The sequence below is a fragment of the Homarus americanus genome, unplaced genomic scaffold (assembly GCF_018991925.1).
Source record: "Homarus americanus isolate GMGI-L3 unplaced genomic scaffold, GMGI_Hamer_2.0 scaffold32929, whole genome shotgun sequence".
NCBI classification, from domain to species: Eukaryota; Metazoa; Arthropoda; class Malacostraca; order Decapoda; family Nephropidae; genus Homarus; species Homarus americanus.
Window position 1 is genome coordinate 15740848 of NW_024737097.1, and position 13264 is coordinate 15754111.

General features: G+C 44.7%; 1 protein-coding gene across 3 annotated transcripts in view; it reads left to right on the forward strand.

The window, feature by feature from the left end:
- Positions 1–13264, forward strand: part of LOC121873243 (mucin-2-like) — a 72404-nt gene that overhangs the window by 28602 nt on the left and 30538 nt on the right. For 2 of the 3 annotated variants that reach the window (XM_042376648.1, XM_042376649.1), the window contains exon 3: positions 11749–11961. The exons of the other annotated variant lie outside the window; for it this stretch is intronic. In XM_042376648.1, the coding sequence (XP_042232582.1) occupies positions 11749–11961 (213 nt within the window). The remainder of the gene's footprint in view (positions 1–11748; positions 11962–13264) is intronic. 3 annotated transcript variants of the gene reach the window in all.

Below are 13264 nucleotides of genomic sequence, written 5' to 3' on the forward strand. Positions count from 1 at the left end.
GTGGTATATGTATATGTGTGTGTGTACTGTATATACGTGGCATATATGTGTATGTATGTACTCTATGATTGCACAGATCAATAGACAAGATGGAGCGTGTGTAGAGCCAGCTGACACAACCTACGACAGGCGACTTACAGTACACACAAAATGGCCTTCACCCCCTATAACACACCACTAGAACCAAGAAGAGACTTTGTATTTATTTACACGAGTCACCGATACACTCCCGCCATAACTCTCAGGTGTTGGTGTGTTTATATGTAGCGTTCGGTTCGGTTCGGGTCGGGTCGGTTCGGTTCGGGTCGGTCGGGTCGGGTCAGGTTAATGGTATTTCCGGGTTGTACTACTAGAGAGGAACGACCCCATGACTTCAGTAGACCACATTATAATGGTGTTTCCTGGTCGTATTGAAGAAATGACTCACGACCCATAACTATACGCTCTGCTGTCACTATACTGTCGCAATAACCGGTACTGTCACTATACCCGGTACTGTCACTATACCCGGTACTGTCACTATAACCGGTACTGTCACTATACCCGGTACTGTCACCATACTGTCGCTCCAACATTGTCTCACACAGTTGTTTGTGTCGTCAGGTGAGATGCAGTGTTCCCCGGGCTAAGGTAAAGCAGACTGAGGGGTTATACTTATGGGTGTGAGGGAGGGAGAGAAGGAGAGGTGGGAGGAAGAGAAGGAGAGGTGGGAGGAAGAGAAGGAGAGGTGGAGGAAGAGAAGGAGAGGTGGGAGGAAGATAAGGAGAGGTGGGAGGAAGAGAAGGAGAGGTGGGAGGAAGAGAAGGAGAGGTGGGAGGAAGAGAAGGGGAGAGGTGGAGGAGGAAGAGAAGGAGAGGTGGGAGGAAGAGAAGGAGAGGGGAGGAAGAGAAGGGAGGTGGAGGGAAGAGAAGGGGAGGTGGGAGGAGGAAGAGAAGGAGAGGTGGGGGGAAGATAAGGAGATGTGGGAGGAAGAGAAGGAGAGGTGGGAGGAAGAGAAGGAGAGGTGGGGGAGAAGGAGAGGTGGGAGGAAGAGAAGGAGAGGTGGGAGGAGGAAGAGGAGAGGTGGGAGGAAGAGAAGGAGAGGTGGAAGGGAGGAAGAGAAGCAGAGGTGGAAGGGAGGAGAAGTGGGACGGAGGGAGGGGGAAATGAGGAAGGAAATGAGAGATAAAGGGAGGGTACACTATCATCTACACTATCATCTATGCTAACATCTACACTATATCATCTACACTATCATCTACACTATATCATCTACACTATCATCTACACTATATCATCTCTACACTATCATCTACACTATCATCTACACTATCATCTACACTATATCATCTACACTATCATCTACACTATATCATCTACACTATCATCTACACTATATTATTTACACTATCATCTACACTATCATCTTCACTATCATCTACACTATATTATTTACACTATCATCTACACTATCATCTTCACTATCATCTACACTATCATCTATGCTAACATCTACACTATATCATCTACACTATCATCTACACTATATTATTTACACTATCATCTACACTATCATCTACACTATATCATCTACACTATCATCTACACTATATCATCTACACTATATCATCTACACTATCATCTACACTGTCATCTACACTATCATCTACAAATACATCATCTACACTATCATCTACAAATACATCATCTACACTATCATCTACACTATATCATCTACACTATATCATCTACACTATCATCTACAAATACATCATCTACACTATCATCTACAAATACATCATCTACACTATCACCTACACTATATATACACTATCATCTTCACTATCACCTACACTATATCATCTACACTATCATCTACAAATACATCATCTACACTATCATCTACAAATACATCATCTACACTATCACCTACACTATATCTACACTATCATCTACACTATATCATCTACACTACATCATCTACACTATCATCTACACTACCATCTACACTATCATCTACACTATCATCTACACTATATCATCTACACTATCATCTACACTATCATCAACACTATCATCTACACTACATCATCTACACTATCATCTACACTATCATCTACACTATCATATACACTATCATCTACACTATCATCTACACTATCATCTACACTATCATATACACTATCATCTACACTATCATCTACACTATCATCTACACTATATCAAGTACACAAGTACATTATAATGTACCTACATTATATGGCACAATATTCTGTACCGCTTACTACAAATTCTCTTCCCATGAACAAAATTCCCCGTTGTGTGTAGAAGTTGTTGATTAACGAGTTCATAAAATGGTTTCCATTAGAAAGAAGCTGGTTTCCGGGTGGCGGCGGCTCCGCCGATTATTGACCTGTACAACTCGACATAATCCTTCACAAAAGTCCTTCTCTCCTCAACCAGTCCCTATGGTGTCCTATCCGAGTCCCCCCGCTCCATTTTCCACCCACTCCTCTCCCCACTCCTCTTCTCATTCTTCTCCCCACTCCTCTCCCGAGCCCCCAGCACGCCCCACACCCCCTTTCGATGTACTAGATATTAAGGAATATAGAAAAATCCCTCGCCTCTACAGGCTCGGGGACGGCACTTTTGGGTGTGTGGACTTGGTACTGTATAAAGGCCAAATCTTAGCCATGAAAACTCATAAGGGCATAATAGCCAAGGACCTCGCAAAAGAGGTCAATTACTACCTTCACCTGGACGGTGCTGGGGGAGCGCCTCGCATCCATGCCGTTTGTCTCCAGAGTTACGCCGTGTTAATGGACTACACTGGGGTAACTTATGATAAGTACCTGAAGATTGCCACACCAAAAGAGAAATTAAAATCCCTGATTAAAATAGCAGAGTCCCTGTGTGAGATACACGAGAAACATATTATTCATAACGATTTAAAGGTGAATAATATCACTATCACCTTCCAAGGAGAAGAACCCGAGCTGCACTTAATAGACTTCGGGATGGCAACAGCACCTGGAACTGCCGTGCGCCGTGGTGATGGATGTTACTGGATGGCGCCGGATTTTGAGTATGGAGAAGCTGCCTCGTCCTTCTCGGACATCTACTCTTTTGGAAGCCTTGTTTATGAAGTAGGTAAGACAATCCCCGACTCTCCACTTAGGGACTGTTTATACATGGTTGTCGAAATGACCCAAGTCGAGGACCCCACTTTTCGCGACTCACTAGAAGAGGTTATTCCCACTCTGTACTCTTTTCTAACCATTGCTGATTGATGAGGGGCGTGGAGCGCCAGCCCTGGACAATAATGTTACGATATTTTATATAATAAATGTTTGAATTAATGTATTCTCTTATTCACCATCCTGTACCAAGTCTCTATATTGAAAGAAACATATTTTAAGATTAAATGAAAATAGGGTTTAAAGATGTTTGTAAGTTTACTAGAGTTAGTAAAGAAAAAAAGCTGAAATGTTATTGACGCCTCAGTCTTATTTATACGAGTAAATAGTGAAGCTGAAGCCCTGGGAAGCTTTGTGGACTTTGCTAACCAAAAACAGTTTATATTTAGTATTATATTTTACTGCAAACAATTGTATTTTTAAATAAGGAATAATAAAATAAGTCCAAACGGTAATATATCCTACAAGTAATAATAAATAATAATGGTTACCCCCGTGTAACGAGTATGGCCGGCTCTAGGGCCACCTAGGCGTGAATTTGCTTAAGGTGCAGAAGCTGTCGCCAACACAACAACCACACCCTAAGTTCACGAGCTGTAGTGTCAAGGAATAGTTCGAGAAGACCGGACAACACGCCAACTGCACTGGCTAACCATTACCCCGAAATACGATCCGTAAATCGATTAACATCCAGGTTCCCAATTACTGCTGGGTAGACAGAGGCAAATGGCGTAAAGAACTTGCCCACAGTTTCACCCTGTCCGGGATCGAACCCGGGTCCGCTCGCTTGCGAAGCGAGGATGCTGGCCATTACATCACAGGTCGCCACACCCTTCAAGTACTAGTACACACACACACACTACTACTACTACTACTTTGCTGTCAGTTGGAATCGAGTATGACGATCATCCAGCTATGATATAATGATATGAGTTATTAAGGGTGTCACCTAGGTTGGTGAGTTCTGAGGTGACTAGAGAGGCCGATACGGGACTGGCAGGGTCGATCACAGAAGTTGCATATGTGGGAGGCTACATCTAGTGCGGGGAGGTCGGCAGCAGCGTCTTTCCTTCGTTGGCGCTTGTCTGCCTGGTTATGCAGTCGGGCTAACTCGAAAGTATTGACACCATATGGTGCTCCTCCAAGCGTTACGGTCGATTTGGCACTTTTTTAGGTTTGTCTTAAGACTATCCTTATACCTCTTCAGTTGCCCGCCAGCATTACGTTTATTATTCGTCAGGTGATTGTAAAGTAGCTGCTTTGGCAGTCTACTGTCGTCCATGCGGGTTAAAATGGCCAGTCCAGCGTAGTTGTTCATGGATAATGGTAGCCTCGATGCTTCTACAGTTGGTGTTAGCAAGAATACTGACATTTGTCTTCTTGTCTTCCCAGCGAACTCAGAGGATGGAACGTAGACTACGTTGGTGAAAGTTTTCAAGTGCCTTAAGGTGCCTCCTGTATGTGACCCATGTCTCACTGCCATATAGCAGGGTGGGGAGGACCACTGCTCGATATATGTGTAACTTTGTAGATAATTTCAACTCCCTACAGCTGAAGGCACGGTTTCGGAGTCTGCAAAAGGCTTGAGACGCTCATCTGATTCGGTGCTGAATCTCTTCATCGATGTCCGCAGTGGTGGACAGGTGGAAGCCGAGATACCGAAAGTGGGTAACATTAGAGAGGGTAGTAACGTTAAGCTGGATGGATGGTGGAGGTGTGGCTGAACCAGGGGCAGGTTGAAAGAGAATCTGAGTCTTACATACATTCACCTCAAGACCGAAGTGTGTATACGCATCTGCGTTGGTGTTCAGGATCTCCTGGAGGTCGTGTTCAGTGTAAGCGACAGGGATGAGGTCGTTTGCATACTGAAGTTCAGTAATGGAAGCTGCCGACACCTTTGTTCTTGCCTGGAGTCGTCTTATGTTGAAAAGACCCTTCATCCGGTACCGGATGTCCACCCCGCCGGCTAAATTGGCACTGGCACGAGTAAAGAAGGCAGCCAAGAAAATGGAAAAGAGAGTTGGTGCCAGTACACACCCTTGTTTAACCCCCGTTTGAATTGGGAAAAACTCAGATCGGGTGCCATTGTTCAGGACACTGCCGTTCATGTCATCGTGGAGTTGCCTCACAATGGCGATGAATTTTAGTGGGCAGCCAAAACGGCTGAGGGCTTCCCTGTTGACTGAGTCGAAGGCCTTGGTTAGGTCGATGAAAGTCATGTACAGGTCACGACGCTGTTCTCTGCACTACCTGTTCTTGTTACCAGCAGCATGTGTGTGTATCATAAGCATGTGTTACCAGGCGGTGTCGTTAATACCATATGCATGTGTCACCAAATATTATTGTTTCTAAGGGCATGTATCACCATCTGCATGTGTCAAAGAGTTTTTGTGACGGAGTGTATACGTTGCTCGCTGCATGCGTTATCATCAATTATTGTCATCCATTAATGTTATTCTCGCAATGTTCATCACTAGTCATGCGTCACTCATGTGAGGTATTAAACATGTGTCACCGTTCCCATACATCACCACCACCGGCTGTGTGTCGCTTCCCGTGGTGTTGGTGCCACCGTGTTAAAAAGTTATACAATAATTGGTAATATTTATCTGGCTGGCGATGTGACAACAGTAGAGACAGTGTGTGGAACAGGAGTATTGAGTGATAATGGTGTAAAGTGTATCAGGCGGGTCATAAGGTAGTGTTGGCAGGTACGAAGACGTGTGACTTAAGTCGTAGAGTAGAAAGGTGAGTGTATGACTAAGGAACCAGAGTTTGTGTACCATCATGCGTCCGGGGACAAAGATGGAAGTGTGTTTTCACCTCTCGTGGTGGTGGAGAGATGGTGTGGCTGCCCGGCAAGTGGTGGAGCAGGTGTTGGAGGTGGGAGGAACGGGGGAAGGAGGTGGGGAGATGCAGGGTGGTGAGGTGGGGAGGTGCAGGGGTAGTGAGGTGAGGTGGGGAGATGCAGGGGGTGGTGGGGACGGTAGGTGGTGTCAGGGTACACGTCTCCGCACCACACCTCCCCAGCACTACTGGGTCATCGCCATGGGGGCGCTCAGCCAGGTCAACGCCCTCCGGGGATCACAAATGTAAACAACATCACGTGACATCCTCGATCAACACTCAACACCTGCTCTCCAACCCCACTTATTATAAATAAATAAATAGGTCTTGGAAATTAATCACCTGGATGGTTACAAAACATTGAAGCGCCTAACATGTAGTAAAAGTTATTTATTAACACATTAAAATGAAGCATTTGCCTCACGCAGTATCCTGTCTCCTCCCACTCACCCACCACCTCCCCTCAACTCTCTCAATGCTTTGTCAGAATCCTGCTGGACGGGTTGGCGGAATCCCCCCTCCCTGCCCCTGACCATTACCTTCAGCGTCTCTGGCAGTAGGGAACAAGAGTGTTTACCCCCTCACCCAGTGACCGCTGGCGACCGGGTCCCCGTACTTACGGTACGCCGAGCCGCCTCCACTTCCTATTCGGTCCGCTTCGGGTCACGGAGTAACGCATACCTCTGCCCAGGTCGAACGAGGATACACCTGGATACATTCAACTCATTATCTTAAAAACTTGCTTCACCAGGTATCAGGAGACATAAACATACGACACCTGAGTTATGTGAGGACTTAGTAAGATTGATAGAGAAGATTGTGAACAAAAACAAATTTAAACCAATTCAACTAAATCAAAACTCATCACCATGTCTTACGTTACAGAACCTTTTTTACATTATATTACATTCCTCACTTCTGTAACCTAAAGGGGAGTTAAGAAAGGTTTGATCCTGTGTTAAAATGCCTTATGGTGATTTATTGAAATCCTAGTTTCGCCTTTGTCTTGGACGACTGTCTGAGAACATTATTTTATCTTTACTGTTTTTATTCGTTTTTCCTCCCTCCGGCAACCCCAATTATTGGTAATACTCGCTCTCATTGTTACACCTTGTTACAGCGTGAAATATTTTTAAATAATGAAAGACGGGTGTTGAAAGAGGACACACACACACACACACACACGTTAATAAGAACATAAGAATGGAGGAAACTGCAGCGGGCCTATTGGCCCATACTGGGCAGTCCCATTTACACCCAACCCCTATCGCTCATATATCCATCCAACCTATGTTTGAGGCTATCCAGCGTATTCGAGTTAATTAATAATGATGTTTGGTAACTTGTTCCAGTCGTCCACTACTCTATTTCCAAACAAATGTTTACCTAACTTGCGCCTAAATCTAAATTTGTCTAATTTAAAGCCATTGCTACGCGTTCGTTCCTGGTTGGATAGTTTGAGTACCTTTGTTATATCACCCTTGTTTAGCCCTGCCTTCCATCTATAAACCTCTATCATATTGCCCCCTCACTTTACGTCTGAAGCTGGAGTTGGTGACTGAGATTTTCACTTATGAATAATGATTATCAATACAACATTCTTTCACCAAACTCTTCTGAAAACACCTTTAGATTTCACCCCCCCCCCCCTTAATCATTTCACATAAAGATTAACCAACCTAACGCTACCTGGGAGGAGGGGAGGGAGGTTAGGTTAGATTAGTGTTAGGATAATTATTCAGGTGAAATAAACTGGGGGGAGGGGGGAGAATCTTCAGGTAATCCGTGTTTGCTTCCACGCTATGAGATATATTTATCTTCCTTAAAAACCAAAAGGTAGCGAAAACCAAACTATTTCAACTAGACTCCGAGGATCACTAAGAACTCATATATGTATACCAATAAACAAATAAAAGGGCAGAAATATATCAATGGAAACTAGAACTACTATATCAGATAAAGTACTGTATATCAGGAGGTCAGTTGGCTGGTGGGGTGGTAGACACTTGGTCTCTCTCTGGCGACCAGCCAAGAAGTGTAACACCACCGACCTGCTCCCCTCCCCTCATAACACCATTCTCTGTTACCGTTATCCTCCCCTCCCCTCATAACACCATTCTCTGTTACCGTTATCCTCCCCTCCCCTCATAACACCATTCTCTGTTACCGTTATCCTCCCCTCCCCTCCCTCATAACACCATTCTCTGTTACCGTTCCTCCCTCCCCCTCACTAACACCATTCTCTGTTTTACCATTATCCTCCCCTCCCCTCATAACACCATTCTCTGTTAAATTATCCTCCTCCCCCTCATAACACCATTCTCCTATTTAGATGTCTCCTCCCCTCGCCATTCTCTGTTACCGTTATCCTCCCCCTCCCCCCACTTTCGTCTGTTACCGTTATCACCCTCCCCTCCCCTCATAACACCATTCTCTGTTACCTGGGTATCCTCCCTCCCCTCATAACACCATTCTCTGTTACCGTTATCCTCCCCCTCCCCCTCATAACACCATTCTCTCTGTTACCGTTATCTCCTCCCCTCACTTAACACCATTCTCCTGTTACCGTTATCCTCCTCCTCCACTTCCTACATTCTCTGTTACCGTTACTCCTCCTCCCCCCCACTTAACACCATTCTCTGTTACCGTTATCTGCTCCTCCCCTCCTTAACACCCAAAATTCTCTATTTTGGTGTCCTCCCCTCCCTCTTCCCATTCTCTGTTACCGTTATCCTCCCCTCCCTCATAACACCATTCTCTGTTACCGTTATCCTCCCCTCCCCTCATAACACCATTCTCTGTTACCGTTATCCTCCCCTCCCCTCATAACACCATTCTCTGTTACCGTTATCCTCCCCTCCCCTCATAACGACAGGTGGGGGAAGATCCTTGAGGTTCCCAGCTAATGAGGAAAAAGGTCAAGGGTCAAACTACGAAGAAGGAATTAACAACGAGACGATCCATGAATTAGTTATAACTAGAGTAGAGCAGTTAGGTTCCCTGTGTACTAACTAGTCTCGGTCTGTTCTGAAGGTCTTATGTAATCACCAGATATTGACTGGTTGTTTTGTACCCATGAAATCACGAACGAAACTTTGACCTTCGTTATTTACCTGTGAAATCATCATTTTTTTATTCGATTATTGACATAAACTGTAAAATCACCAAACTCTGAGTACTCGAAATCACCAAACTGTGGCCTTACGTTCAGTCCTAATGAGTCCCAACACCTCCACACCTCCACGCTGTCTTCACGAGCATTACTCACACACAACTGGTTCCAACGCCTCGAGAATTAGCTCTGTGACGACACCTTCAACGCTGCATTTTTTTTTAACACGCTATCAAAGGCAGAGCCACGAGGAACCGACTGCCGTCTCCTATGACCTCGAGCACACTGTCTCTGACACTTGGGATTGTCCCTTGGGAAGTGTACCTGGGCGTGTTCCTCAGGGGGGTACTGATAAGGGGAGCTGGGACGAAATAGGTTAAGTGAGACATAGAGACGAAAAAAGACGTAAATGGATTCGTTCTCACAACTGTACCGATAAGAGGAACAGCAACAGGAGAAACTAATACAATGAAATACACTGAACAGCTTTCCGTCCATTAGTAGACTCGGGCACTGGTTACTGGACAACAGCTAACATAAAAGTACAGGTTGGGGCGATAACTTCACATTAACCACCACTTGTTAGGTGATGGCCGATAACCAGGACCAGAGTATTCGTTTAGTCCTGTCCGTTTGGTCTGTGTTAATATCCAACTCACTGTGTACACTCTTCAGCTCGCCCTAACTCAAAAGCAAACACTCATCTATTGGACGTGTACGTGTATTTATGCCAAGTATGAACACTACAGCTGCTTCTCGTCCTTGAGTTATACTACGAACATATACAGAGACATACATAATCACACACACAGATAAAAATACACATACACATTAAAAGACAGACAGGACTCTCTCTCTCTCTCTCTCTCTCTCTCTCTCTCTCTCTCTCTCTCTCTCTCTCTCTCTCTCTCTCTCTCTCTCTCTCTCTCTCTCTCTCTCTGGGCATTTCCTGCTGGGTAACTGCAACCAGACACACCTCAGATGGACGCGCCTCAGATCTGGACTTCCAGGAAACTGTACCCTTTTGAAGCTTTCCTCGCCCACACACCGCCTCATCCTCCCTCCCCTGTCCTGTAGTCTCGCCCACACACCGTCTCCTCCTTGTCCCAGGTCTTCCTCGCCCACACACTGCCTCATCCTGTAGTCTTCCTCGCCCACACACTGTCTCATCCTCCTCCTCATCCTGTAGTCTTCCTCGCCCACACACTGTCTCATCCTCCTCCTCATCCTGTAGTCTTCCTCGCCCACACACTGCCTCATCCTGTAGTCTTCCTCGCCCACACACTGTCTTCCTCGCCCACACACTGCCTCATCCTGTAGTCTTCCTCGCCCACACACTGCCTCCTCTTCCTCTTCAGTCTCCATTGTTCACAAACTGCCCCTTCCTCCTACTCCTATACCGTCCTCACGTCATTACCTCCCATTCTAATAACGTTAAAATGACGTACACAAACCTCTCTCAAAATAAGTATCATATAAGCAAGATACTAAACACATAAAAAAAAATATATTAAAAACAAAGTACAAATTAACTCAATATCCTTATAGCCACCACAACGAGACCTTAAAAAAATAATACTAAAAAAGCAACGCACTAAACCCTGACGATAATAACATAGAAGTGACATAGAATCCATTTTTAATCACTAACTAAACTAACATTGAAAACTCCATACAATTACCCAATCAACTCACCTGATAAATTTTTCCCTTTGATTCTATGGCTTCTCTTAATGGTTAGGTTAGGTTAGGTTAGGTTAGGTTAGGTTAGGTTAGGTTAGAAAAGGAAAGCAGAAACACGTTACAACTTTCATGTAGTGGATCTTCAAGGCCGAGTGAACGATGGGGAAACCCTCAGTTGACCACTTACTGATGCTGGACTGATCACAATGCTTCAGGCGGGCTGTAGTAGATAGGTATATACTTGTGTGGGGAATTACAACCTGTCATTATTTCCTCCCAAGACGTCAGGACTCACCTAACCTAACCTAACCCCATCTTGTAACATCTCGAGACAACAACTCCTCATGCGTAACCCAGGACACATGATACTCAGGTGTTAATTAGTCTTTACACCTGACAATAATGAGACAAACAAATATATGAAAGATCTCTCTCTCTCTCTCTCTCTCTCTCTCTCTCTCTCTCTCTCTCTCTCTCATAAAGGATAAATAATAACTAATATTATCTAGATTTACATAACTATAAGTAGAATGCAAGCTATATATACTTTATATTTACTAAAACTATATCCTAATAATTTCTAAAACCTTTAAAAATATTAACAACTAAGTAGTCATTGTAAATTAATCCCTAACAATCATAAATTAATTGATAAATCTTGTAAATAAAACCAGTAGAATTATAGATACAGTAATAATTAAGAACTGTAAATAAATCTGTTGTATATAATGACAATAAACCGTAAATAGAATAAATAAACGTGTAAATAAACCAGTAGAAATAGATAAATAAACTTGTAAATAAAACTGTAAATACTCCCAGTAGAATATCTTGATAATTAAAAAAATGTAAATAAACCACATAGTCTACCTGCCTGTTGTCTCTCCCTCACACCACCGAGTTAACCCATTCTGCATCCCTCGACAACAGCTAGTAACCAGAGTCAACCAGAGTGTGAGTACGGCGGTAAGTGGTACGGGGCAGGGGAGGCCGTACCCACCCAAGAGCCGTGCCTCATCTGTTCCTGCAAGGACGCCTCCCTCGTCTGCCATCTGAGGGTCTGTCCCGCCGTGCCTAACTCCGTGCCCGAGGGTTGCTACAAGCTCAAGAAGGCCGGCCAGTGCTGTCCTGAGGTGGTCTGTGGTGAGGGTGTTCTTCCTTGTGCTGGCTGTACGTGGGGTGGTGTACGTGGGGTCGTGTACGTGGGGGAGGTGCAATGGGGGATGTGTACGTGGGGGAGGTACAGTGGGAGATGTGTACGTGGGGGAGGTGTAGTGGGGCTAAATGAACGTAAATAATACTGTACGTGGGGTGGAGATGTACGTGGAGAGGTAGAGAAGGTTCAGCGTACGTGGAAAGCTGTATATAGGTGATAAGGACGACTTCTTTGTACTCCGTGTCCATGGTGGGTAATGGGTGTACAGTAGATAGGGAAGTGTACAGTAGGTGGTGGGTGTGTCTCCTGATGCAAGGTTCTCGAGGTAGATGTACAGTTGGGTGTGTAGATGATGTGTAGGAGATGGGGTGTAAGGAGGGTATTAAGTCAGGTGAATAAGGTGTATAAGGTGTATAAGGTGTATAAGGTGTATAGATGATGAAGTGTAATGTACTCAGATGGTTGGGATCGTACTCAAGGTGTTAAAAGGACTCAAGTTGTAAGGACTCAATAACCACACACATGTAACTATACGCATCTATATTTTCATTAATTAATTCATGTAAACAGAAGACGAACACAGGAAGAGGATATTACAAACTGTGTCCTTTTTAGTGACTGTTTTTTCCCCACACATCTGGCTGCATCAGGACAGAGGTGACAGCAGGGGGCAAAGCATGATGACCTCAACACCGTAGTAAGTAGTTATCACAAGTTAATAATGACACGGGAGAAGGTCAGGTATTGTGAGGAACATCCGGGGTGCCAGTGGGTTAGGAGGATCACTCAGGATAATGCCAGGATAGAGTTGGTATGATGCTGAGGAGGCGGAGGAAGGGGTCACGTTCCTGGCTCTAGAGTTTTAAAGATTCCCATGTTATTTTTTTGTTCCCGTGTTAAGGATAAGAATTGTCATCCTGCAACGGTAGAGTCTTGGGGCAATTTCTCTCCCATTCACCTCAGTGACTCAGCTGGCGTGAGAGAGGACGATACTTCCTCACATCTACAGTTAAAAGGACACGATTGCAGGACCGAATCTCTGTACCTTGTCAACCAGCGTCAGCCCTGTGCCCCAACCTTCCCACATTATGAAGGCCCACTAAATGGCGTCGAAATTGCACACCAAGACACATCGTTGACGGATCTGGACGTACCAGTCTCCCTCAACAAGTAACGTTAATGTGGGTATAAAGATAACACAGTTAACACGGGAGCAACAGTACATGTCACCGGGGTTAAAGAACATGTTAAAGAGTTATCGTGGAGAGACGGTAGAGGAATCGGACTTAA